This window comes from Sceloporus occidentalis, unplaced genomic scaffold, assembly GCF_023333645.1.
Source record: "Sceloporus occidentalis isolate IW3139 unplaced genomic scaffold, rSceOcc1.0.p SCAF_4, whole genome shotgun sequence".
Classification (NCBI taxonomy): Eukaryota; Metazoa; Chordata; class Lepidosauria; order Squamata; family Phrynosomatidae; genus Sceloporus; species Sceloporus occidentalis.
The window spans coordinates 150,685,375-150,712,594 of NW_028316984.1; the positions used below are offsets into that span (position 1 = coordinate 150,685,375).

The 27,220-nt window shown below is 43.4% G+C and overlaps 1 protein-coding gene and 1 long non-coding RNA gene across 8 annotated transcripts in view; one reads left to right on the forward strand and one right to left on the reverse strand.

Moving 5' to 3' along the window:
* Window positions 1-296: 296 nt before the first annotated feature.
* Window positions 297-12,492, reverse strand: LOC149314858 (uncharacterized). Its single transcript, XR_016280976.1, has 5 exons — window positions 12,178-12,492; window positions 10,886-11,273; window positions 6,943-7,013; window positions 6,456-6,523; window positions 297-521 (listed from the first exon to the last, which is right to left on the reverse strand). It is a non-coding gene; the product is annotated as an uncharacterized LOC149314858 (long non-coding RNA).
* Window positions 11,063-27,220, forward strand: part of LOC149314859 (homeobox protein Meis2) — a 253,578-nt gene continuing 237,420 nt past the window's right edge. For 4 of the 7 annotated variants that reach the window (XM_089522011.1, XM_089522013.1, XM_089522015.1 and 1 more), the window contains exons 1-6: window positions 11,063-11,150; window positions 12,970-13,202; window positions 15,023-15,164; window positions 15,856-15,906; window positions 16,609-16,659; window positions 17,559-17,708. In XM_089522011.1, coding sequence (XP_089378137.1) covers window positions 11,139-11,150; window positions 12,970-13,202; window positions 15,023-15,164; window positions 15,856-15,906; window positions 16,609-16,659; window positions 17,559-17,708 — 639 coding nt within the window. In that variant the 5' untranslated portion in view covers window positions 11,063-11,138. Of the gene's footprint in view, window positions 11,151-11,673; window positions 11,805-12,969; window positions 13,203-15,022; window positions 15,165-15,855; window positions 15,907-16,608; window positions 16,660-17,558; window positions 17,709-27,220 lie in introns of those variants that run through there. The other 3 variants (XM_089522014.1, XM_089522018.1, XM_089522012.1) reach the window with 2 other exon arrangements.

Below are 27,220 nucleotides of genomic sequence, written 5' to 3' on the forward strand. Positions count from 1 at the left end.
CAAGACAAGACTCCAGAGAGAGTTTCTCTCCAGAGTCCAAATTCGTCTAAGGCTCCCCAAAGGTTCAAAGGGACTCTTTCTCAGCTTCTCGCCCTCCCTCCCCTCCTTTTGAAACGCTTCAAGAGAAACCCTTTTCCTCTTTTCTTTCCTTCCAAAAAAAGGGGGGGAGAGAAAGAAAAGGGTCCTTGGAGGGGTGGCGGGTCTTTGAGAGAAAAGCAGCTCGGATCAAACTCTTCCAGTGGCAAGCGACTGAACCCTTCCAGAAAAAGGGAAAGAAAAAGAAAAGCGAGGGAAGCCTTATTTTATTTTATTTTATTTTTGGTTGAGGCAGAATAAATTTAGGGGTCTGGGTGCGAATCCCGCTCCATCTTCTGCGTCAGGCAAGGAATCCGGACTCCTTGGGATTTGACAGGTTTCTCTCTGGGTCAGATCCCACAAACATTCTTCCTATAGATGGGGGGGGGGGGATAAACATGTGGGAGTATTGGGGGGGGGAATAAGGAAAGAAAAAAGAGGGGAGACTGGAAGAAATTGGGGGGGGGGATTTGTATGTAAATGAGCAACTCCGCAACGTCTTGCAAATCCCGGGGAAGAAACCTGACAGTTGTGACAGGATTGACAACATCCCGCTCCGTTGGCAGACCCTTTTAACCGAGGCAGCAAGACCAAAAAAACCCCAAAACCTTCGACTACCAACTTTCCAATAACCGAATGCTTCGATGCTTGCATCCCTCGTTTTTATGCCTTGGGTCGATTCCCTAGCGCTTCCTCTCCTTTTCCCCCTTCTCTTCTACTAGAAGGGTTTCTTTTGGATCGGTCAATTTTAAATAAATAAAAAAATAATCTACAAGAATGATTTAGGTGGTTACCAATGGAGGATCGGATCAGGGTTTCAGGAGTGTTCAGGGTTTCAATGGACCTGATCAGAGTTTCAGGGTCTGATCAGGATTTCAATGTATCTGATCAAGGTTTGTGATTTCAGAATCAGTATCTGATCAGGGTTTTAATGGAGGAGGACAGAAGAGCTCAGCTCAAGAGAACATCTTGCTTTTTGGATCCCTCCTGGGTCTTTTCAAAGGGGTGGGGGTGCCACAGAGGGGATTGGGGTTTTCCTTCTCCCTGTTTGAGGGGCTTTTAGAGGCCCATAAGCCCCTCTGTGCCACCCCCCTTTGAAAGGACCCAGGAGGGATCCAAAAAGCAAGATGCCTCCAAGTGGCTGGAGAAAAGACAACAGGATAAAAAGACAGAAACACACACACACACACACTCACACAAGAAATCAGAATCGGCTGAGATGGGACCGGACTCACAAAAAGTCCCCCTTCTATTCTGTCTCTAGAAATCCCCCCCAAATGTATGTATATGTGATTATTTGTATTGGTGCAAAGCACACTGAGGAAATAATCCAGTCGGAGACCGCTTTAAAACCGCTAGGGAATCCTTAACTGCCATGGCTCCATGCTATGGAATTCTGGGAAATGCAGTTTGTTGTGGCACTCGATTGAAAAGGCCCCGAAAGGTCTCCCCCCCCCAAAAAAAAAAAACCCTATACCTTCCAGAGTTCCTTAGCACTGAGCCAAGGCGGCGAAAGCCGTCTCAAACGGGACAGTTTCTTCCGTGTTTTGTGTTTTGTTTTTTTCTTTTGGACCATGGTTATGATTTCTTGGGTTTATTTCTTGTGTTTGTAATCTCCCAGCGGTTTACAAAATCGTTCATCCGACACCTCCCTGCCCTTGTGAGGTTTATAATTCCAAAACAAAACAAAAAAGACAGGACACTAAAGGAGCAAGGAATGGCACTGGGGAAGGGGATCGAGTCCAGCGTTTTGGTTTAAACGCCTGGACACTTTCCCAGCGATTTACCCAAGAGCCTGAGAAAGTGACCAAAGGAGGACAAGGGCATACAAAATGGAGGACATCCTAGAGGGAGAGGGAGAAAGAGAAAGGAGGATCATGGCCCCCAACCAAAGCTCAAAGCCCTCCTCGAAAGGTCAATTTCTAAGTCCTACTCCAAAGGGAAGGCAATTACAAATTCCTCCCGGAGAGAAGAAGGTTGAAACGGAGGGTGTGTCCGGGAAATGGAGGACTATTTCGGGTCAGAACCAGACCTCTCGCCCAGCCTCATCCTTTTGGAAAGGAAAGGAAAGGAGGCAAAGGTGTCTCCAAAGCTTTTCTTATAGACGCTTGGTTTCTGTTTCAATGAGAGAAGTCTGTTTAAAAAGGGAAAGGGAATTTGCAAATATATATTTAACAGGTTTCCCCACAAAGTCGGTGAGAAGTGGGTCTGAGGATCTGAGGGTAGAGGCTTTGAAAGCCGCATATTTGGGTTTAGAAAGGCGCTGGGATATTATCTTCGAGAGAACTAGAATGCCCTGAGAACCAAGGCATTCCCCTTCCCCAGGTTTTTTTAAAATAAATCTCTCTTGATTTAAATATCAGTTTTAATTCATTTCGGTGAGGAAGAAGCCAAATACCTAGTACAGTACCAGTAATATTCTGGAAGGTATTTTTCTGTTCCTGCCCAATTCCTTTTGCGCGCAAACAAACAGAAGGCGATCTTGCGGTTTTTACCTTTTCTCGGGATCGACTAAACAAAGGCTCGGCAATAAGTCGGCTTGAGGCCGGTTTAAGTGCCATGGGTCAATGCTATGGGATTCTGGGCATGGTCGTTGGTTGTGGCGGAGCTCTGGTGCCACAACCAACGACCATGCCCAGAATCCCATGGCATTGACCCATGGCACTTAAACCGGCCTCAAACCGACTTATTGCTCCAGTGCGGACGCAGCCTGAGTCTCAAACCTCGCGGGAGCCGACCCTTACCTCGCCTTCTTAACCTAAAACAAAGTCTTTCTGCTGCCAAGATCTGGAAATCTGCAAGAAAAAAAATGCAAGGAGGGAAGAGAGAGCTTTTGGAGCCCCGCCAGATAGCGCTAGAGGGCTGTTTATGGACTGTCTCCTTCTTTCAGTTGGTTTGAGCTCTTTGCAGCAGCAGCAGCAGCAGAAGAAGCAGAAGAGATAAAGAAATAAAGGAGGAAAAGGAGGAACACCCCACCACCAGCACCACCACTACTACTCCACAAATGCCCTTTTAATTCCTAGAGGTCTTTTAGGGGGCGTAGGAAATAAAAATAAAAAAGTGGGAAGCCGAAGAAAAGAAACCAGGGAGTCCCTGATGATGTGGATGGGGAGGGAAAGGGAGGAGAGGAAGGAAACAACCTGGAAAAAAGAGAGAGAAGGGGGGGGGGGGGAGAGAAAAGAAAAGAAGAACTTAACAGGTAACCGAACCACAGGCATCCAAAAATTGCAAAGACGGCAAAGGGGGTCAAGTGAAGTTCACCTGGTTTTGGTTGGAGGGTTTTTTGGGAAGCAAAGGCACAGGTTGCTGGAAGGAGAGAAGGAGGAAAAGGAAGAGTCAGAGAGGAAGGTTTTTTTTCCCTGCCCCTGAGAGGATCGGAGTTGCAGAGTAAAGGAGGATGAAACCCACACTTCCAGAAATACTCCGAGGTATAGGAAGCCTTGCTTCTAGGGAGACCTTTTGCAAAAGGGAAAGAGGTTTTGGAGGGTTGGCTTCCACACGCAGCAGAGAGAAAAGGATCGGGTCAAGCAAATGGATCAGACCCTAGAAGCACACCCTTGAAAGAAAACCGATTTTTTTTTTTTTGTAAAAATAAAATAAAATAAAACTTTAAAAAATCCCAAGTCCGGTTCATGGTCCCACTCGAGTAAAAAGCGTGGATTTCAGACAGACAAAAGAATCTGACTGGAACTTGCCTCCGTTTTGTCAAGGGCTTTCCGTCGACAACTTTTGTTTCAAGGATCTGTGGACCGGGGAGAAAGAGCATGTTTAGGCCACTTCTTTTTATTACAAGGATATATATTCACACACACACACACACACACACACACAGAGGGACTTGTAAATATATATATATATATATATATATATATATAGAGAGAGAGAGAGAGAGAGAGAGAGAGAGAGAGAGAGAGAGAGAAGCGAAGTTGGGCCACTTTTTTATAACTGGGACTTGTAATATATATATATATATATAATCCGTGTGTGTGTGTGTAATATATATATATATATATATATATATATATATATATATATATATTACAAGTCCCTGTTAAGAAGTGGTCCAACTTCGCTTCTATATATTACACACACACACACACACACACACACACACACAGAAGGACTTGTAATATATAGTCCCTGAAATTACAATTCCTATAATATATAGTCCCTGTAATTCCAGGTCCCTGTTATAAAAGAAGTGGCCCAACTTTCCTGTTTAACACAGGTCGCTTCTACCGCTTCCAGAATATTAGAGGAGCTCCCTAAACTCTTGTTTCTGTACTCATCTCCACCCTTTTCCCCCTTCTTTGCAAGGTGTCCCCGCACCAGATTTCAGATTGAAACAGACAAAATAATTCATAAATGAATCAATAAACCAACATATTCAGGGCCGGTTGGCAGAAGCTAAGAGAACTCGCTTCCTTCCAGCCAACAAACTCCCGACAAAAGTTGCAAACAAGATCAGGAGAGAAGTTATTTGTCCCCTCCGTCGCTCTCTAAACAGATGTAGGCAGGCTAAGAGGATTTCCACCACGCGAAATTAATAAAACCAGATTAACTCCCTGTTACTTTCCACGCGGTTAAAGACCCAAATTAATAGAGACCGGGAATCTCCATTACAATATAGCTGGGGAACGGGAGGGAAATTTCCACACCGATTTTTGGGTATTCAGATCTCCCTCCATCCTCCAAATAAAATCCCCAAGAGTGTATATCTCGAAGAAAAGAGTCCCAGGGATCTAAGGAAATTACCTGTTGTGCCATTCTGCTCTGGGAGGGAAATTTCAAAGAGACACCCCAAGGGTGGATGTGTTTGGTTTTTTCCTCTCTTCGGGAAAGCTGGCTGTTGCAAACACTCTCTGGAAGTTTTAAAGGCTTTTCTGGCTTCTTCCAAGGGATCGGGGAGGGGGATTTCAGCGTCCCTATTTGTTCTGGCGCCCTTGTAAACTGGGATCGGGGGGGGGGGGGCTCTTTCGCCTTCGGATCCTCTCCGGATTGTTTTTCTTGCAACGGATCTTTTGCCCTTAATGAAGCCTCACACAGCTGGACAGCTCCTCCGCGGACACTGAGACCCCTCACCCCCAACTGACCCCAATTTGACACCACAAGATGAAATTTTACCGCCTGTTAAAACCATTTCCAGCCTAGGCCACAAGAAGAAGAAGAAAGAGAAGAAGAAGAAGAAAAAGAAGTAGGGAGGGAAAGGAAAGCTGGTTGTTGACAGAGACGCATTTCTACACCAGATCTCTCATTTTTAGTTTTCAGCTTTTATTTTTGGTGGGCTCTAGAAAAACGAAACCCGACACTAGGTTTCCTGGCTTTACCCTTTGCAGGACTAGATTGTGGAGCATCGTGCACTGAACCCAGAAGCATATTTGCGCAGGGGTTCCAGCCCTACTAAAAAAGCATAGGGCCTGATTTCCCAGTCAATGCGTTTCCCAGTCAATTTCCTTAGAAAGTGATGGGGGGGGGGGGAATCTTCCTGACTTTCTCCAGTTTTGGAGAGCCATTTTTGGCTTCCCATTTGTTCCCACTCGGTTTCGCGATTTCTACTCCTGGGTGCTGCTTCTTAAAAAATAAAGATCATCAAGCGTTTGTTTTTTGCAAAATTTGAGACTGGTGGTCCTTTCAACTACCTATTTTCAGTGAGTGTTTAAGCAACTTGAGAGGAAGGGTTGTTTACCTTTCCAAAGACCCTCCCCCCCAAAATAAGAAACTGACCACACACACACACACACACACACACACATATAAATTAAAGTAACTTCATTTCTCCTAAGAAACTTTTTTTTTAAAAAAAACTCTCTTCAACAGAAGAGGGGGAAAACACAGCCGCTTGGTTTAAAGTGGGGAAGGGGTCGGAATTATAAAGCAACAACATTTGTGATTGCTACTATCATCCCCGTTTCATTTTCTAGTTGTCCTTTTAAAAAAAAACATTGAAAGGGAATGTAGGGTTCCTGGGTTTGGGGTTTGTTTTCTGTTTTTATAAAGTCAAACGCCGAAACCGATTGAAATGCGAGGCAACTTAACGCTTGTTGTCGTGTAAATGTAAATTTACATGAATGCAAACGCTTCAACTTTTCTCCAAATACAACTCAGCATCGTCGGGTGCATTCAAGGTTTTTTTTTGACACTTTGTGTGTGCGCGTGTGTGTGTGTGTGTGTGTCGAGTGCATTCAAGTCTCTTTTTTTGATAATACACACATAGTGTCAAAAAGACTTGAATGCACTCGATCATACTGAGTTGTATTTGGAGAAAAGTTAGATGTATATTAGTTAGTTATTAGTGTGTGTGTATCTGTGTGTGTGTGTGTGTGCGTGTGTATTCATGCACCCCTCTTGGTCTCCACACCATTTCCTCCTGATCCACATACACTTTGCAGAGGTAGACACTTCCTAGCCCAGAAGTTTAAGATGCCTCTCCGAAGGCGGCTTGTGTTGGCTGTCTGACAACAAAGCGATTCTCAAGGAATTTCGGAAAGTGACATTTTCGGGAGGAGGAGGAGGGGGGCAGAAGGGGGGGGGGAGAGAAAGAGAAAGGCTTCAGTTAAGTACCATACATCCCATAGTAGATCTCTTTTAAAGCAATCTGTTGGAAGAGTCCAGCTGCAAAAAGGAGGAAAGGATTTGCATAACCTACTGCTCTTTAGGTCTCCAAAGGATTAACCAAGTATTCATTACCCTGAATCTTTTCCCCCGGCGTTGCCGATTTAGACGACAGGGCAGAAAATGCGGCACAACAACCACAACAACAATAACAACAACAAAAACCCCTCTCCCTCTCGTTCCTCCCCACCCCTACCCCCCAACTCCTTCACCCTCAAGAAGTCCTGGACCTACTCCGAGGGCGCTTTTACTCACCTTTTACTCTGCCTAGTAGTCCCACAGAGTCTTGCTCTTCAAGAAAGGGCTTTAATCTTGGAAGAGGTCCTCTGGAGGGGAAAGGAAAGGGGGGCAGGGAAGGCGGGGGAAGAAAAGAAAAAGCAGCACATTGAGTGGGACTTTGGGGGTTTATGGGGGGTTTCAAGCCGGATCGGGAAACTGCTTTCTAGTCCGGACGGGGACTCTTCTGCCTTCCACCCTCCGCCTCCGCTTCCTAGGCTGCGCGATCTGGGTTTATCAGCCTCTCCCCTTTCCTTCCTTCCTTCCTTCCTTCCTTCCTTCCTTCCTTCCTTCCTTCTTTCCTTCTCTCTCTCTCTCTCTTTTCTCTCCTCCCTATCTTTCTTTATATATTTGAGGGCCGATTTCCCGCAGACATCCCGCTTATGATGGCTCATTTAATCAAACGCTTTAATTGCTCCGGTAATCACTATCATCATCTCAGGTACTCCATCATTCATCTTTTTTTTCGGAGGGCTTTATTGACCTCGGGAGCACATTCCCCTTGGCCCAATTGAGGGGGGGGGGGAGAAAAGGGGGCCAGATTTCCACTACATCCAGCCCGATGCCCACCCAGCCACCCCACTTTGGTGATCTTTTGCTTCTCCTAACCCCCAAGGACAGAATCTCCTTTGTAGGTCTTCTTCTCTCATTCCCATTCTCTCTCTCTGCCTCCAGAGTCCACTTTTTTTTTGCTGTTGGGGGAGAATGCTGGGGGGTGGTGAGATTTTCAAGGCCAGTATGTGCGAGGCTAAGGTTTCAAGGCGATACGGGATCATTGATCAATCCCACGGTTAAGAGGGGTGTCTGGTTAGGGTTGATGGGGAAAGAGAGAGAGAGGGAGGGAGGGAGGGAGGGAGGGAGGGAGGGAAAGGAGGGAAGGCAAGAGCCCCAAACCGGAGCAATCAATAGTTTGACCATTGCCCCTCCCCGAAACTTCAAGCCTTCGCTGTGATTGATGATCTCGGGTAGTTTGGGTAATTGACTGCTCCGAGGGTAAGGCAGGCTTTCCTGCCAGCCGAGCGATTGGAGGAGGATCTTCTAGACGCAGACACACCGCAAGGCACACATCTAGGAGGTTGTGTGTCTGTGTGTGTGTGAAAGAGAGGGGGGCTGTATCCACACTGCAGAGATAATCTGGTTCGAGACCGCTTGGACTGTCCTGGCCTCAGTGGTATGGAATTCTGGGAATTATAGTTTGTTTTGTGGGTTTGTCGTCTGGGAAAACTACACTTCCCGGACTCCCAGAGCATGGAATCCCCTGGCTGTGCAAAGTGGGCTCAAACCGAATCCTCTCTGCAACGTGGAGGAGGCAAACAGGAATAGAAAACCAGATCTAGGCTTCTACAATGCTGCCCTCCCCCGCTTTCTGGGTTTTCAGCGGCCTGCCTCTCTTTTTCAATCCCTCTCTCGCAACAAACTACAGCTCCCAGAATTCCATAGCATGGAGCCAGGGTAGTTCAAGCGGGCTCGAACTAGATTGTCTCTGCAGTGTGGAGAGGAAGGATGCACTGTGTATCCTTTCCAAAGTTCATTGATCCTTTGCAAGAGAAGAAAGGGGGCCGCGATCTCGCTTGATCCACTTTGCTGTCATTAACACTTGCACCCGAGGCAATCCTGGGAAAGCCAGAAAACCTGGCAGGGCAAGTCACACTCTCTCAGCCTCAGAGGCTGGCTCTGAAGAAAACTGGCCATGAAAACCCAGTGATATGGTCGCCTTCAGGTCTCTCCGAGGTCGGAAAGGACTCGAAGGCACCCAAGAGACCCCCAAACCCGGGTGAACAGGGGAGAGGACATAAGAACAAGGGGGTTTGTCCTCCTTCAGGGTTTTAAGTCTGCACCTGGAATCTAAACCGAAGTTGTATGACTGACACACACACGCACACAAGCAGATCTGTTAGTGACTTTGTCTTCCAGTCTCCAGGCAGGCAAATGTGAAAGCATTTCCTAAAAGCAAAAGAAACCCTAAATGGATCCCCTCCTCAAACATCAGACAACACAGGAGGACGAACGAAGCCAGCTATAGGGCTGGTCTCCTCCTGGAAAGAAAACGACCCTCCAGAACAACCATTGTGGGTTTTTTTAAAAAACAGAAGAAGGAATTCACCCCAGAAAAGCCATGAACTGAACTCTTTGAAGGCGAGGTGCTGCCTAGGAAGGCAGACTTTGGTTAAAGCAGCGGGCGAGTTTCCCCTGGCAGATCAACTTTGCAATAAGCACTCCCTTTCTTTTCTTTTCTTTTCTTTTCTTTCTCTCTCTTTTTGCAAAACTGCCCCAGTTCCTTCGCCTTTGCCCTTTCAATCCCAAGCCTCAGAACAATGTAAAAAAAAAAAAAAGGGGGGGGGAGCAAGATAGCAAAAGATAGCGGAAGGGGGGGGGGAGCCTTTTCACGTTGCAGAGATGGATTCGGTCTGAGCCCACTTTGAAGAGCCAGGGCTCCATGCTCTGGGATTCTGGGAAGTGTAGTTTCTTGTGGCACCGAAGGAGGAGGAGGAGGGAGAAGAAACTACACTTCCCAGAATCCCAGAGCATGGAGCCCTGGCTCTTTAAAGTGGGCTCAGACCGAATCCATCTCTGCAACGTGGAGGCAAATAGAAATTAAAAAAAAAAAAAAAAACAGACCTAGTCTTCTACAATCCTTCCTTCCCCTTCTTTCCGGGTTTCTCCATCAGCCTGCCTTTCTTTTCAACCCCTCTCTTTCTCTCTGTGTCTCTATCTTCCTTCCTCCTCCTCTTTATGCCCCCCCTCTCTCTGGAGAAAGGCGTGTAGCTTCACTAGGGGTAGGATCTGGGTGTTGCTTTGCTAGGGGTAGGATTTGGGTGTCCTCCCCCCGCCAAAAAAAGAGCACAGCCCCCTTCCCTTGGTGGGGCGGCAGCATCAGGCGCTTTCCTCGCATCCTCTGCATCCCTGGCAGCGCTGGCTCCCTGCCTCCCTCCCTCCCTCCCTCCCTCTGTGTCTGTGTCTCCTTCCCTCCTTCTCTCTCTCTCTCTCTCTCTCCTGCTCTCCCTCTCTCTTGTAGGACTGGCTCTGGCCACCGCCACTTCCGGGTTCCGTCATTTCATTCTCCCGCCGATCGGCGCTGCAAAAGCGAGCCTCTCCTATAAGCCAGCCAGCAGCCAACCTGCCAACACTCCCTGACACTCACTCATCTCAGAGGGAAGAGGGGGAAAGAGGCAGAGCAAATACCTACCAAGGGAAGAGCTTGGAGGAAGGGGGGGGGGGAGAAAGAAAGAGAGAGGGGGGACAACAACAACAACAACAACAACAACAAACCCAAGCAACAAACAACGGAGGGAACCCACCTTTTGCAAACTATTTCATTTTAATTTTTTTCCATTTTTTTCACACACCCCCACTCTCCCCCTCCCCTTTTTAAAAAAGAAGAAGCTTTAGCTTTCCCTGCAAGGGAGGGGGGAAGAAAGAAAGAGAGAGAGGGAGAGAGGGAGAGAAAAGCCCCAAACGCGGAGTTACTGAGAGAACAAGCCGAGGTTTCAAGAGTCCTCTCCTCCTCCTCTTCCTCCTCTTCTCCTTCTTCATCATCAGCCATCCTTCATTCACTACCTTGACATTCCATGGCTTTGATTGACAGCTGGAGTGGCAAAAAGCCATGAGACACGACAGTTTGGTTACATGTGGGCTGCTGACGGGCCGGTCGTAACCTTCCCTTTTTTGGGGAGGGCTTGGCGATTGATTGTTATTATTATTGTTGTTGTCGTTATTATTATTATTATTATTTAAATTATTACTACTGTTATTATTTTTTATTTTTTATTTTAACCTAAAGGAAGAAACATTTTTTTTAAAGAAGAGGAAAGAGACACAGAAATAGAGAACAGCGCGGGAAAGAAGAAGAAGAAGAAGAAGAAGGAAAAAGGATCAAGATTTCGACCTGGTTATTTTTTTTAATTTTAATTTTTTTGCCTACTTTTTGTTGTTGTTGTCGTTGTTCCTCTTTATGATCTTTTTCCACGCCTCGGAGGAGCCTCGAAGTGGGTCGGAAAGACAAGGGCAAAGGGGAGCTTTCTCCTTCTTCTTCGTCGTCGCTCAGTCACTTTTTCTGGCTGTTGTTGCTGTTGCTGCAACTCCTCCTGGTTCTCCTTCTGCTGCTGCTGCTGCTGCTGGACTGGGATATTATTAAATAGAGGACACCTTCCCGGAGTTTATTGGAGCGCAGACTGATGGCGCAAAGGGTAGGTCTCCATCTCCCCCACTTACTTACCTTACTTACTTACTTACTTACTTACCTTACGTATAATCCCCGCTCGGATTTAGAAGCTTCGCTCTGCTCTAGCCTCCGATCGCAACCTTCCCTTCTGCGAAGACCACGCGGAGCAAGCAAAGCGGAGCCAAAAAGAAGAATTAATAATAATAATAATAATAATAATAATAATACCACCCTGGTTTTGTGCCTGTGAGAGAGTGCGAGTGTGAGCGCGCTTGTGCGCGTCCCTGTGTGTGTGTGTCTGCCTCTCTCTCTCTCTCTCTCTCTGTCTTTCAGCCTCACTCTGTGTGTGTGTGTCTGTGAGTGTGAGTGTGTCTCCCTCTGTCTGCGATTGTGCCCGGCTTCTTTCCTCTCTAGTCTTCCCCGCCTCCGACAGCGAGGCTTCCCTGCTCTTCTCCGGCAGATCGGGGCTGGCAGGCAGCGGGGAAGCCGCCTTGCCTCCTCCGGCTCCTGCTGCTCCTGCTGGGGTTGTGGCTGCGGTTGCTGCTCCTGTTGTTGCTGCTGCTGCTGCTGTTGTGGCCCTGAGTGCCACCGCCGCTGCAGTCCAGCCTCGTTTGCTGCCGGGTCCGTCTCCCCTTTTTGACAAGGACCAGGAGGACTTTGCTCCTACATAATGTTCCTGGTAACTTTCTGGTTATTTGCACCTCCCTTCCTCTCGTCTTCCTTCCTTGTCCTCCTTTCCTCCCTTCTCAGCCCGAAGAATTCATCGGTTTCCTTGGGGGACTAGAGGACCCTCCGGGAAAACCTTTCTTTCTTTCTTTCTTTCTTTCTTTCTTTCTTTCTTTCTTTCTTGTAAAAGGCTCCTCTCCGGTTCCCTTCTGCGTTTTGCCCTCGGCCGAGCCCTCCTGGCGGCCAGAGCTCGGGGCCGCGCTCCCAAACCCACAAAAACACACACACAACACACAACACACACAGACACCCTTGGCCTCCCCCCAGCCCAGCTCTAGGGGCTCCACCTTTAGTCCTTTCTTTAAAAAAACAACCCCCCAACAAACCCTGATTCTCAGTTGGAAAGCTGTCCTCTCTGTTGCGGCTGGGTCTTGGTTTGTAGTTTCGCTGTTTTGCCTGACTTGTCTGGCTGCTTGACTCTCCTCTGACTTTTGTTTTCTATTTTTCTTTTGATTTCTTTTGTGTTTTTATTTCTCCCTCTACTTCTCTTTTCCACTTTCTCTTTCACCCCCTCTTTCCCTCTCCCCCCCTCTCTTCCTTGGTTCTGTTATTATTGTTATTATTATTCCCCTTCCCTTTCCCTTTCTTTCTCTCTCCTCCCCTCTCTCTCTTCCCTTGATTCTTTGACTATTATTTCCCCACTTCCCCTTCTCTTTCACTCTCTCTCTCTCTCTCTCTGTCTCTCTTATTTGGTTCTTTTATTATTATTTCCCTTCCCTTTCTCTTTCTTTATTCCTCTCTCTTCTCTTGCTTCTTCTTCTATTATTATTATTATTATTATTATTATTATTATTATTCTCCCTTCCCCCCCCCTCTCTCTCTTCCCTTAATTCTTTTATTATTATTTTCCCTCTTCCCTTTCTCTCTCTCTTTCTCTCTCTGTTTCTCTCTCCTCCCTTGGTTCTATTATTATTATTATTATTATTATTATTATTATTATTATCCCACTTCTCTCTTTCTCTCTTCCCTTGACTCTTTTATTATTCTTTTTCCCCTTCCCCCTCTCTCTGTGTTCCCTTGGTCCTTTGATTATTTTTACCCCCCCCCCCCCTTCTCTCTCTCTCTCTCTCTCTGTCCCTCCCTCTCTGCTGGCCCCCTTTTTATTTCTCTTCGGACAGTACGATGAGCTGCCCCACTACGGCGGGATGGACGGAGTCGGGGTCCCGGCCTCCATGTACGGCGACCCCCACGCCCCGCGCCCGATCCCCCCGGTCCACCACTTGAACCACGGGCCGCCTCTCCACGCCAGCCAGCACTATGGCGCCCACGCCCCGCACCCCAACGTCATGCCGGCCAGCATGGGATCCGCTGTCAACGACGCCCTGAAGCGGGACAAGGATGCCATCTACGGGTAGGTACCCGGGACAGGGCCACAGGGGCACCCACGGGCGGGCGGGGGGTCCTCTCCTGGCCCACCCGAGGAGTAGGGGCTGCAGGAGAGAGATGGATGTATCTATGTATTTGCACAGGGTTTTAAAACCTTCTCCGACCTGCCTCGGATCCGGGTGGTTTCTTTACATTTAAATTTAAAATTGCACTTCGCCTTTTCCTTTCAGCTATTTTTAAGTGTCAAAAAATATATATATAAACAAGGGGATCCGAACATTTTCCAGGTTGGTTTGAGAAGCATGCCCTGTCGCCTTGACATGGGACACTCCAGGAGAGAAATCCATGGAGGACACAGATATATAGATATAGATATAGATATATATACACATACAGAGTGTGTGTGTGTGTGTGTCACAAGGGAAATGGGCTTTGGGTGGCACAGATACACACACACACACACACACACATATGGGAAGTGTTGTCACAAGGGAACTGGGCTCCCAGTTTTCTTCCAGCAGGGTCTTCTTCCAGGCTGCCCTAAGCTCCAGGCAGCCCAGTCTGAAGCCCTCCCAAGTGTCAGTGCATTGGGAATCATGGGCTTCCAGCTCCTTGGAACCGAGGAGTAAGAAGCCGAGTCTCCCAAGGACATTTTCCTCAAAAACCAAACCCAAAGCAGTGCCTCCGAAATCAATAGGCATTGAGAGCTTGACTTATTTAAGCGCGCTGAGCTGTAAAGGCGAAGCGTCCGAAATAAACTGGGAAGAGGGGTCGTCTATGGGGAAGAGGGGCTGGCCTCCCCAGCCAGGAAACCCGAGTCGAGGGCATGGGAGTCCTCCTCAGGCCCCTTCTGTTTGGGGGCGGCTTCGGTTTCTCTTCGGAAGCCTTCTTCTTGGGCCAGAAACTCCCGGGACAAAAACCGAAGCAGGGAAAGGGTGAAAAGGCCGCTGCCTTTGGGTTTGGGCATTTAGGGCTTGGAAATACCTTTCTCTCTCTCCGTCTCTCTCTGGGGTTTGGGACTCAACTGTCGAGCTCTCCTCGGGATTTCTGCCCGCTTCTTCGGCCTGGAGAAACTTTCCTGGCCTCATGGCAAACCCTTCTCCCTCTTCTCTCTTTCTCTCCTCACCTCCAGCAATAAGTGTGTGTGTGTGTGTGTGTGTGTATGTGTGTGTATATATATATATATGTATGTGTGTGTGTATAGATATATATCTATTTGTGTGTGTGTGTGTACTTGCCACTTGATTTCCACACACAAAGGATTTTGAATCCGAATTGACCTTCTCCCCCCCCCCCCCCAAGGGCACACAGAGGTCTGTCCCTGGGCTTCCCACTCCGACAAATGCACCTGAGGAACTAGGCCGAAGTCTGGGAAAGCTCCTGCTACAAGACCTTTCTCCATCCACACACCTTCCAGCCAGATCCTAGTTCGCACAGTTCTCCCAAGAGTAAAGCCCTCTTTGCTTAGGTTTGTGGCAGAGAGGCCGCCTTTCTCTCCCTTCGGGTTCTTTTATATTTAAGGCCAGGAAGAGAGTTAAAAACAAAAGAGGGACTCCATTTGGGGAGTGGGCTTTTGCGGGGAGGCATGGGGTTCTCCTTCTCTTTCTGCTTTGGGCCTGGCTTTCTCTAGTGCTGCTTTCCCTTCTCCTTCTCCTTCTCCTTCTCCTCCTTCTTCAGGGCTGAGGCCTGGAAAGCTGGGTGAATGTGGGCCCGTTTCGTGTTGCTTTTGGCTAGAGCGGGATGGAGGTGGTGGTGGTGGTGATGGTGGCTGAAAGGGAATGCCACTGGCGGAGCTTTCCTTCTCCTCCTCCTCCCGGTTCAGCCAGGGGTCTTTTTGTGTGCCAGGCACCCGCTGTTCCCGCTGCTCGCCCTGGTCTTCGAGAAGTGCGAGCTGGCCACCTGCACCCCGAGGGAGCCTGGCGTGGCCGGGGGAGACGTCTGCTCCTCGGACTCCTTCAACGAGGACATCGCCGTCTTCGCCAAACAGGTCCACGCGACGCCTTTGCCTGGTTGTGGTTGTGGTTGTTGTGAGGATTCTTTCCCCCTCTCTCCCTTCCCAGGCCCTGCCCTCACTCCAACACCTCCAGCAAAGATGAAACCTTCCTCCCTCCCTTCCTTCCCTTCCTTTCCCTCCAAGTCAAAACAACTTTTGGGGTGTGTGTGTGGCGTAATATTTGGGGTGTATTGTGTCTGCGGGAACTGCCCTTTCCCAAATCGAACCACACACTCCCCCCTCATTTCTCTCCCGCTTCTCTTCTCTCAACTGCAGCTTCACTGGAAAAATAAGACTCCGGGTTGAGCCCACTTTCACTACCCCTGGCTCCATGCTGTGGAATTCTGGGATGGGAGGTCACTGTTGGGAAGGTGGAAAGCCCTTCCTCAGCCTGCTCTGGAAGGGTGTGAATGTGTGTGTTTGTGTGTGAGTGAGAAGGGGCTGGTATGGGTCAAAAGAAGTGGGCACTGTCTTCGTTGCTTCCTTTAGGGGCTCCCTATTGTAACAATCTACCTTGCAAGGAGTCCCCACATTTCTTTGGTCCAGTTTGGACTGGGCTTTCTTTTATTTGTGTGTCTGTGGGGGGGGGGTGAGGGGGAAGGGAGGTTTGCCCTCATTCATTCATTCATTCATTCATTCATTCATTCATTCCCTTGTTCTCTCCTTCTCCTTCTTCTCGTTATAGGTTCGGGCGGAGAAGCCCCTTTTCTCTTCAAACCCGGAGCTGGACAATTTGGTAAGGTTCTCTCCCTTCCTTTTGACGTTCGGATCCCTCTCCTGGAGGGAAAGCTGGCTCCTGTAGCAAATCAGGTTTCATCATGGTCTGGGGGCTGGTTGGTTGGAGGGCTGTGTGAGAGAGAAGGAAAGGCGGAGAGGCTTCTAGAAAGTGACCCTCAAGAACTGGGCCAAGAAGACAAGATCCCGGTTGAGGGGCTTCAAAGGCCCCTTTCGGAGCAGGGCAAGAGGACGGCACTGGAGTTCCTCAAGTCACTGCCAAACTGCAAAAGAAATCTCACGGCTTCAGAAGAGAAAGAAAGAGCTTGAAGCTGCCCCGATTTCAATATTCAAAGTGCTAGAAAGGAGAAAGAGGTGAAGGCAAGGCACCTTCTTCTTGTGAGTGGAGGTTGGAGATGGTGACTTGCTCTGGGGAGAAAGGCCATTTCTACAAACCACAGAACCGCTGTCTTTAAAAGTGTACAGGTGCCAGTGTGTGAGAGAGAGAGAGAGAGAGAAAGAAAGAAAGAAAGAAAGGTTTTATATATATATATATATATATAAAAAGGGATGAAGTGCTTTAGGTTAAAGCTGAGGGTCCAAGCTGCCCAGGCTAAGGAGGCTGCGCCCTGAGAACCTGCCGCTGCTCTCCCTGCCTGCTTCCTTCCTTCTCTCTCTCTCTCCCCCAAATGACAATTCCTTTGCTCCCCATTTTTCTTTGCAGATGATCCAAGCAATCCAAGTCTTAAGGTTTCACCTTTTGGAATTAGAAAAGGTAAGAGCTAAAAGGGGGGGGGACCCCTACTCTCTTTACCCCTCCTCCCCAATGCTTTGCTAAACCTTGGCTCAGCTGGACTTCATAACAAGTACCACAAAAAGCACCGCTTGACCCCACAAAACATGCCCTGCCCTCCCTCCCTCCCTCCCTCCTTCTCTCTCTGCAGCCTTTCTAGAACTTCTCCCTTGTATGGAGCCCTCCTTTCAAGGGGACCCTCTTTTCCCAATCCATTGTTTCCTTCCTCTTCTTTAGCTCCATAAGCTCTCATTTTACCTTGAACCATGAACATTAAATAACGTCTCCTTCAGCAAAAGAGCAACACTTTAAGAGGAGGGAGGGACCACTCACTCCAGTGGGGGGAAAATATCTAAGATGCTACAAGGAAATTCTTTTGAATTATTATTATTATTATTATTATTATTATTATTATTATTATTTTAAACAAACAAACACTCTCTTTAGAGCTTTCCATCTGTGCCTTATTCTGCCCCCATGGTTTCCATTGGCACTCCATGGTCCCAGATTTTATATACCTCAGCCCAGATTTCAGTGCCTTTCTTCTTCTTCTTCATATTATCCCCCAAATCGGATTTTCTTCTATCTCTGGAGAGGGCTAATGCTCAGTATCCCTCCCCGCCTCCCTTCTCTTTCAAACTTGTTGCTCAGGCAAGTCTCTAGGGAATAATATTGCTGTAACAATTTCTCTATTGTTTCCTTACCTTCGACTATTATGCCCCTTAATTAGAGTTACTCTTGGAATAGATCACAGTCTTTCTTTGCAACTGGGGCTGGGGGGGGGCAGGGGGGCCCTATCCAGTTGCAATCTGATATTTTTGTTTTTTAAAAAGCAAATTCTCTCTTTTTTTTCATCCTCTTTATTTGAATGTTATCTTCAGGTTCATGAGTTGTGTGATAATTTCTGCCATCGGTACATTAGCTGTTTAAAAGGCAAAATGCCAATAGACCTAGTTATTGATGAAAGAGATGGCAGCTCCAAATCTGACCACGAAGAACTCTCAGGATCATCCACAAATTTAGCAGATCATGTAAGTCCTTTCAGTCGTTTGCACTGCTTCTAACCCATTCAGTACATGCCCCCATTGTTACATAAGTATTTCTCTAAGGCAAACTCCATATTGCCGTTGTCTAGGTATATTTTAAAATTTATATTTCATCAAGGTTTGGGATGGGGATTTTTTTGCTTTGCATCCAGTTACTGTGTGTTAACTTATTGTTTGAAAAGTTAATGATCCTGACTAATGAACAAGTTGGCAAATGGTCCAATAGGGAAATGCATCCTATTCTGCTTTGCCATCCTTGTGAACAGTGTTAAGGGAAACTAGGAAACTAGAGTGATGTTGTTCAATGAAAAGTTAGTTTTCCATGTTGAGATGCAGTTGTATGTTGCATTAAAGCAAGGTTATCAATTCAGCTTCTTTTTCTCTGTTGCAACTTATTGTAAGAATATGACATTATTGCCAAGTGCCTGAAGCATCCTCATAATAAATTACAATAATCTTGATGAGCCAGTTATTAACGATGTATTATGGAAGCTGGGAAGAATTATGACTGAGTAACTACAGGTTAACGGTTGCTTTTAACACTTCAGCAGTTGCAGAATAAGTTGTTTTGTTGAATGTGGACAAATAGAATTGCAAATTGCATGGCTTGGGGGTCGCATTTCTACATTAGTTGATAGTATGCTTGAGAAGAGTTTATGGAAATTTAACATGGATAGGATGAATAAGTTATTTACCATAGGAAAGAAACAAAACTGGACCACAAAAACAGGGCAAATTGTCATGTTTAAACATCAGCTAGAGCTTATTTGCAAGAATGTTAGGGAGGGAAGAGTTTATGTAGGTTTTGTCAACAAATGGTTGTTTCTTAAAACAAATGGTAGAGAGAGAATAACATAGCAGGAATGTGGTGTTAACATGTAGGGCACAAGGATTCCTATGCTGTGTTCAGGCATCTAGTAGTAGTCCTTAGTGTGCTGTGAAAAGAAGATGCAATAGTAAAGATGAAAAGTTGGTATATGGGTGACTCCCAAGTACTTGTTTGATTTTTTCCTTTGCTTTTGAAAATATGTTGTCAGGTAGTTCAATATTTGCCTTTGCTATGTGTTACATGTCTTCACAAAACTACCGTAAGAGCAAGCAATAGTTGTTAAGGTGAGGCTCATCCCTTAGGTCTGTATAAGCTGTAGATCATTTGTTTCTTTTTCTAATACAGTTGTTAATGTTTGCTTCTTTTGGCATCACAACAGCCCCAGATTTTCATGATATTTAATACTTCATGATTATTAACCATATATATATATATATATATATATATACATAAAATAATCTCGAGATACTAAACATTTCCTTGTCACTCTGTTACATCATTTATAGCTAACAGATTCTGTGGAATATAACAATAGTTTCATAAACATTTCTTGTAGACAATTTAACATCTTAAATCCATATGCATATGACTCAATGGGGCATTAGAGCAAAAGCTGAAACGACAGACGTCCTGAAATATCAGTATCCATAGTACAAAATAGTGAAAAAAGACAGTATGTGTTCTTAGAACAGTTTCAGCCTAAGAGTTCGTTTCTTGTAGAAGTGTAGAAATGGAGCATGCTGATGTTTATACTGAAGAGATTAGATAAAGTAGCCTGTTCAGGCTCTAACAGATGGTGACTGCTCAAGCCAATTTGAAGTGGTCCATTATAATATTCAAATTCACGCACCACGATAGGGCAAGGTTTCAGAGGGCTAGTATTTTGTAATGTCTTCATGGAAAGCTCTAAGGCAACAGTCTAAAGGAACTGTTACACCTGCAAGGCTTTATCACTTCATTAGGTATAATAATATTAAACCTTTTACTCTCTGGATGTTAGAGCTATAACATTTAACCCATCCCCCCAAACCTGGTCTTCATTTGTTTTGAAAGGAAATAATAGTTTGTGTAACAAGAGCACTGGCTGGGAAAAGAAGAAATACATTACGCTATTGTGTCTTAGGAATTTTGTCTTATTAGACACGTGTCTTAGCATGCTCATCCTGCATATAACTTTACTGTTGCTAGATGTACATTGTGTATCTATCCAAATAGTTATCATTAGCTTGCCTGTTATTTTTTACACTACTGTAGTAATAGTCATCATTGGTAACAGTGATGCCTTGTGCAATTTTAATATACAGATACAAAGGCTAAAATGAAATAATTCATTTGTGAGCGTCAACCTGACAGTTAGAATGGTCAAACATGAAAACTTCTCCAGTTTGATTCCCAAGGTTTATATCCCCCCTCCCGCCGCATTTGCTTTGATATGCATATTTAAAATATAGCCTCAGGCTAAATCTCATTTGGTGAAAGTTGGTTCAGGGGTGATGATGAACCACTTCAGAAGGACACAGGCAGCATGTTGTTTCCTCTGTTTTATCTCTTGGCGCACTGATCAGATCCATAGATCCATCTCTTTCTCTCTCTTCGTTTGAAATACTGAGACTATTTCAACTGATTAGCTATGAATTAATGATAGCTTTAAAAAGAAGTTTAATTTGTTTTGTTCTGTGCCAGGGCTTCTCCTGAGGAGGTGACAGTACTTGACAGAGACTTGACATCCCCAAATTTCTATACCTCTGTCCTTGTGTATGTTTATGGTCTGGGCTCACTGCAATGGCAGCAATGGCAGCAACAGTAAATTAGCTCTAATATAGCTTTCACTTTTAAATTTTTACATAACTTGAAAAAAGAGTTGAAGCAAAGTAACTGAAGAAATGTGCCAGCAGATGATACTTAGACTAGGATTCCTCGTAATCAAATGCTTTATATTTTCTTTGCAGGACTACACTGCTGAGATTTTTTAATAACTTAATTTGGTAGGAAAAAGGGTTTGGTCTCTGCAACACAAATCTTTTGCTAGAAAAGTCAGACACTCCTGCTACAGCTGATGACAATAAATATATATATTGAATTTTATTTTATTGTACCATTAACTCTTACGTAATACAGCAAGAGTAAGTTGGCCAGGAACTTTGTAAATCAGTTAGAATAATGTTGGCTAGTGAAAAGCTGCTTGTTATATACTCTGGTACGTTTAGTAAATATAACAGCCTGTAATTAGAATTTGAATTTTTAACATCCTCATATATTTTTTATTGCAATAAGGCATTACCTTTAGATGGGTAGAAGGTAATTACAGCCATGCCTTGGCTAAAGCAGACCAGCTAAAAAGTACTCAAGCTACAGTTCAGGCCGTGCTTCTTAAGAATGACAGTTTATTGCTGTGCCATATACATATCTTAATATGCAATCCTGGTATCCTGTTTTCTACTTTTTATTACTATAACTATAGTATAAAATATATTTTCTAGGTATTTTAAAAGTAGATCAAAATTTTGAGTTTTTACCGTGCATAGTCCAGCATTTACACAGAACTATTTGTGAGGCAACCCTGTTGATTATAACAGGCACGAAACTGTATGCATCTAACAGCTGACAGTATTGAAGCTGATGTTGCTATTTCTTCGTACACGATTTTGAGAAAACACGCACTAGTCTTTTGTCTGGCGTCCATCTCATTTCAAGTGGGGTTCTTCCATCATGGAGGCCTAAACTGACATTCCTGTCAAGCACTGATGAGCTGGGCCGCATTTTGCATAAGCTGTTCAGGTATATATAACTATAAAATACAAAATTTGGGGAATATTAACGTACAGTATTTTTTCCGTATGATAATACTTAGCCTTTATGTAGCTTATCTTTTAAGCATTCAAGTCACTTCATTATCTTTAGTTCAGTAATATAGTATTATGAGCTACTCAGAAGAAATATGAGCTACTCAGTAATATAGTAATATGATATATTACTAAGGCAGAGACAGTGGCTTTCTAAGAACACAGATGTATTAATTTTTTAAAGGTAGAAACCAAGGTTGTTTTTTTAAAAAGTATAACACTAAAAATGAAAAGGGTGAATTCCACAAACAGGTGTTTAAACATAAAAAGGGGGCCCAAAGAGTCAGCCACTACCGAGACTGCACTTGCTGGGTTTATTTCTCAGTATACGAAACTATAGTCACTATATCACCTGTAAATATAATTTTTATTTTAAAAAAACTTTTACAGGCACTTTTTTAAAAAAGTGTGACAGAATCTACTTGTTTTCATAGAAGGTATTGTTGACATATTCTTTTCTGGACCTTAAAAGAGCCACCTTGATAATCTCTGATAGAGAGATGGGATGCAAATGAAAAAGTGTTATTTTCTTATTTATTAAAATGTTCCATAGGTTTCCAGTGTCCTTTGAGCAAGTTGTGACGAAATAAACAGATTACACTAGGCCACATGCTTCTTCCAACTGATCAGTTTTGTCCTGAGCTCTTTTGTTAACTAATACGTGGATAGCAATTTTTCTCTACAAGGTTTTATTCACAATAGATAATGTGTTCTGTGGAATTTTAGACTGGCTAGGAATCCAAAATCAGCCCATAAAGACCTTTTGTAGAACTCCGGATTGTGGACCAATTCACACATGGCACTACCCATATGAACGTACTCTGCTTTCTGCAGCAGGCAGCTTGCGTTGCAGTGACATTTACCATGCCATCACAAATCCTTGTGTACATGGGGGTGGGGATTACTTGAATGTTGTATCAATTTCAGCAGGGCTGCCTACGAGAAGGTGGCTCCGGACTGTGACTGCTGTTTCTTTGTGGTCATACTGTATGAAATATCCAAAAGGAAAGTAACTTGCTATCATAGTAACAGTGATAGACTGGTGCTAAATTCCATAGTTTGTGTTTTGAAGTTTTAAAATTTTCAGAGTTAGCACCAGGTGTTAGTCCTACTGAGGAATAACTGATTTTATACCTGATTTTCCCCCTGATAATCTTTGCCGAAATGTTTCTTGATTTTTAAAATGTTGCTTATGTCCACTATATTCATTATATGTGACATAACAATTTTCTACTTTGGTTTCAAACATATCACAGGGAAGGTAGTCATTGTTTTAAATGTTGTTAAGATTTCACTCATGGTGCCTGAATTGCCTCTTTGGGTAACCGTTTAACACTTTAAATCAAATGGGCAGTTGCATTAGCATTCATTTCTGGGTGTGTGTTTTGTCTTATACTGTACCTTTTTTATGCTGTAGATACAAGTTTTTAGTACTGCACATATCCTTCAGAATACTATACAGTAACAATTTAAGGGCATAACATTAGTGCATAAGAGAAATGGTTGTACAGAGATAAAAAGAGGAACTTTGTTAATTTTATACCAACAGGTGGTTTACATATTAGATTAAATTTTTTGTTAAACTGTTCACAGCACAAAAAGGCAAATATAATATCTTAAAGTGAACTATGGAGAGTTGTTATATAAGGAATAATTCAAACTTATTTAAAAATATTGAAAACATGTTGGTTGGAAGAGGGTAGTAAAACAATCAAATTCTTCTTCTTTACTAACCCCTCCAAAACTTTTGTTGTTTCATTTGCTCAATGCTATATACACATTAGACAGACTTTATTGACTCCTATAATATAATTTTAGGCACATACACATTATTAACTGGTGTGTGTTTCAGATGAATATAAGGCAAAACAGTGCTATAACCTTATTTTTAATAAAAATATTATCTATTATGTCAAATTAGTGTCTGTGTACAACTGATATATACATTAATTTCCTAATATTTCTTTTTATATGTTTTTGTTCAGCCCAGTAATCTTTGAATTTTCATATACTGAACTGCTTTAAAGTGCTGAAGTCTAGGCATAGATTATGTTTTCATCTGTTAGAATATGTTGTATCTTGTAATATATTAGAATAGAGGACCAACTCTTGGTTACAATAAGAGAAGCTTATCTGGTTGCCACAGTACTACGTGGATGACTTAAGATCTCATCTACTTTATGGCTATGCCACAGATGAGATGAAATGAGATGAGGTGAAATGAAATGGACTTGGTCTATAGCCATTGTGCCATGCCAGAATTTCCCTGCTCACACATGTGAAACTGATTGATAAGAACTACATTCTGTCTTGTGCATAGGACATGTTATACATCTTCTTAATAGGAATCCAGAGGTGGAAATTCCTTTCTCTCTATTAATGAAACTTAATGTTTTATGCATTCAGTAGGTATGGAAAGGTCCTGTTTTTGAATTTTGTATACATTTGAAATACCCATCAAACTCAATGGATTTTATATTCTTCATTTTACTCATCGGCATCACTAAAGTGCATTGATACTGTTATTTTGATCTTGCTCATATTACTATGAAATACAAGTAACTTCATCATAGTAAACAGCTGAAGCACTTTAAAAGTAGTTTGAGATCAGAATCATTCCCAGAGGAGGCCCTTGCATAATTAAAGTGATTTGGCCCAGTGGAAGTTTGGGTTGTATAAGGAATGTAGCGCTAATCCATCTGTATCTGTGTAAGATGTCATTTAGACAGAAGTCTGAAGCTTGTTAATCTCTCATACTTTGCCCTGTACATGTTCAGTGACCAGTACTTGGCACATAAGAAATCACATACCTATGTAAAAATTTAACAAATAGTTATTAGAACATGTATGCCTTGGAAGTAGTTTCTTTAAAAATAACCCAGCAAATCCTGTTGTAGTTAAAACACTTAAAACTTCCACTAGATTTGTAACTAGTAAAATGGCAACACAGCAGATTTGCTTCATATACCTTGAGACTCTTGTCCTTTTCATGCTCTCCTCCAGATTTAGCAAAATTCAATGATGGTGCTAAATCAATTTTTTTAACTTTCAAGGGAAAAAACACTAGCAAAATTGTGTTTCTCTGGAAGGCTGTGTGCATAAATGAGAAACAGTGGATAGCTGCAGAGTGATCTCTTGTGGCCCTGCTAGTACAAGCCTTTCCCATATTGTCTCCTGCTTTTATATTAATTACAACTTGCATTATCAGCTGTGAGTCTGTAGCCCAGCAAATAGAAAATACTGCCCCTGGAGACTTAGCTTCTTGTATCTATTTTCCATCTCCTTCTATTGTGCGCCACTCAGTATTCACTGCTTTTCTCCTGGTAACGCTGCTCTTTAACACAATTAGGTAAGAGCAAGAGGAGCGCCATATTTGACTCCCAATTATTAAAACTACAGGGAATAGATACATGTGCACTCTGCCTTCCATGGTACAGCACTTTAGCTGATGATTAAACCCAACATCTTCATATGTTTTATTGTTTATGCATAAGTAGTAGTGTGTATGCAAAGTTAAGGAATATGTTGTTGTGTTTTCAAGTAATTAATGCATTTTCTAGTGTGCTCCACTTTTAATACCTAGGGTAGACAACATTTTAAAAGCAAATATTAATGTAAAAAAATCCCCACAAAAATTAAAAGATAGTTGTGTCAAGCCTATATCATCATTAAAGGTCTGATTTCCCTAAGTACTTATGGGCTGAATTTAATGTGGATTAATTTTTTCAGCATATCTGTATACAGTGAAATTGTCTTCTGTATTATGCAACATGTGTCTATATGGAGAGCATCTTCTCATAAAACAGAAACATAACATAAACAATAAACTAAAACATGTTTATTTCTATGATAGTGAGCATATACCCCCTTCCCTCTCATTTAGCCTACCCAAAATGAGTATATATGTTTCTGTCATGCTGAATGCAGCCAGGCTTCTGGCATAACCCTGTCGTATAAATATGGAGGCAACAGAAAAGCAGATTTGAGATACATTCAGCAGATGTATGTTCAGAATCAATGACTGGAAAGGCTGACTGAAAAATACAGCGGATATGGTCTTGAATAGTTTTTTGAGAATTAGCTTTGAGACTCAACAAATGTAATTTCAAAAGGTGGGTTCAGCCAGGATGTGCTGTGTCATTATGTGCAGGATACACAGTGTCATGAACCCCTCAGAAGACAGCCAGTTTAAAATTTAAATGCAACATTTGAACATGCATAGATAGCAATGCCTATTAGGTCACTGTGTCCAGGAGAACAGCATTGCATAATTTTGGGCACCCATAGAAAACATCTCTGTGTGTTTTCTGCTATCAACTTGGAACAGCAGTCAAGAGTACTTCTATTCACTCTGGAATCATGAGAGAACAAAAGATTGGATGCAGTCTTTCAGGTACATAGGGCCCAATTTACATAGCAACAGGTTGTCAGATTGTATATAATTGGGTAGTGTAATAGCCTTTATGGTTTCAAGGAGTGGTTGACTCCCAATTCTTACCTCATTCACATTGTGATGCATGTTGGGCAACATCTCTGGCTATTATTTTTTCTTCCAAGAAAACATTACTAGTTATTACTCTCCTTCTTAAGAAAACAAGCAGTACATTATATTTAAGCAATTGCAAACTATCCTAGAACTGACAATTGAAGTGAATTGGTAAAGAACCCAAGTATTTTCATTTTCAAGAAGCCTCACTTAGTGATCTATTCCATACCATTTTTGATTTGGAAACAAAAAGATTGCCTAGCTTTTGAAATATTGTATGACAGATTTTGGTTGACATTGTAGTTGAGCTGTTAGTGGTTGATATTGAAATTTTCATATATGAACTAAGGGGCTTTAGCCAGCATATGAGACCCTTTTGTGCATACAATTAACATAACTTGTTAAACGTTCTGAAAAGTATACCCTAAGCAAACATGTTGTCATTATTAGATTTTATAAAGGTAGGTTCCAGCATGATGTTGGAGGACTAACTCATGCCATGCTATTGTTTCTTGCCCTTTTCATGTATTTCTTCTAGCTCTTTATCTGATTACCATCCGGCAAACAGCTGACGCTAAGAGGCTGCAGAGGGCTGAAGTGCTCCTGTCTGCTGTTTGCCTTCAGCTTGAAGCTATTTGAGTGGTTTCCTAACTCAGAGATAAAAAGAGAAGCTCATAGGCACAATCCGTTTAATCGAGACTGTGCAGAAACTTGCTTGATCATGGCATTTTATTTCCATATGAGACTCCCTAAAATCTCATCTTCTGTACTGATTTGACTGCATATTCTTTTTGGTTTCATTCTACTTTTTCTTTTTTCCTTTCCTTGACATTGCAGCATGATGGTATTATTTTTTGTATATTGCTGGGAGAAGTATAATTGTACTTTTACTTGAAGTACTGATCTTAGAAATACTTTATTGTTATTGCTTTATTGTAGTTCTCAATCATGTTGAAACTGCTTCACACATAAATGTATCAGCTAGCTAGTCTGAAATTTGTGTTTTAAATGTTTTATTGTAGGTGTGATTTGATTTGATAGATTGTCCCATTGACCTAAGTGAGAAGTTTGTGTGATTACTATGTACAGTACAGGCTATTTCTTCTGTGTCCATTTTATATAGTTCTAATTCTGTTCATGGAAGGCACTCTTTTCTTGCTATGGACTCAGGATAATATTCATTGAATTTAGTTTGGATTTGATTGTTGAATGTTATTATGCAGCTCAACTTAATATTGTTGCAAGACTAGTAGCATTCATTAGATGTTTGTAGATGATAGCACAAGATAGTGTCAGTTTACAAACCAAGACCAGGTCGCTTGCTTTAGGCTGCAACATT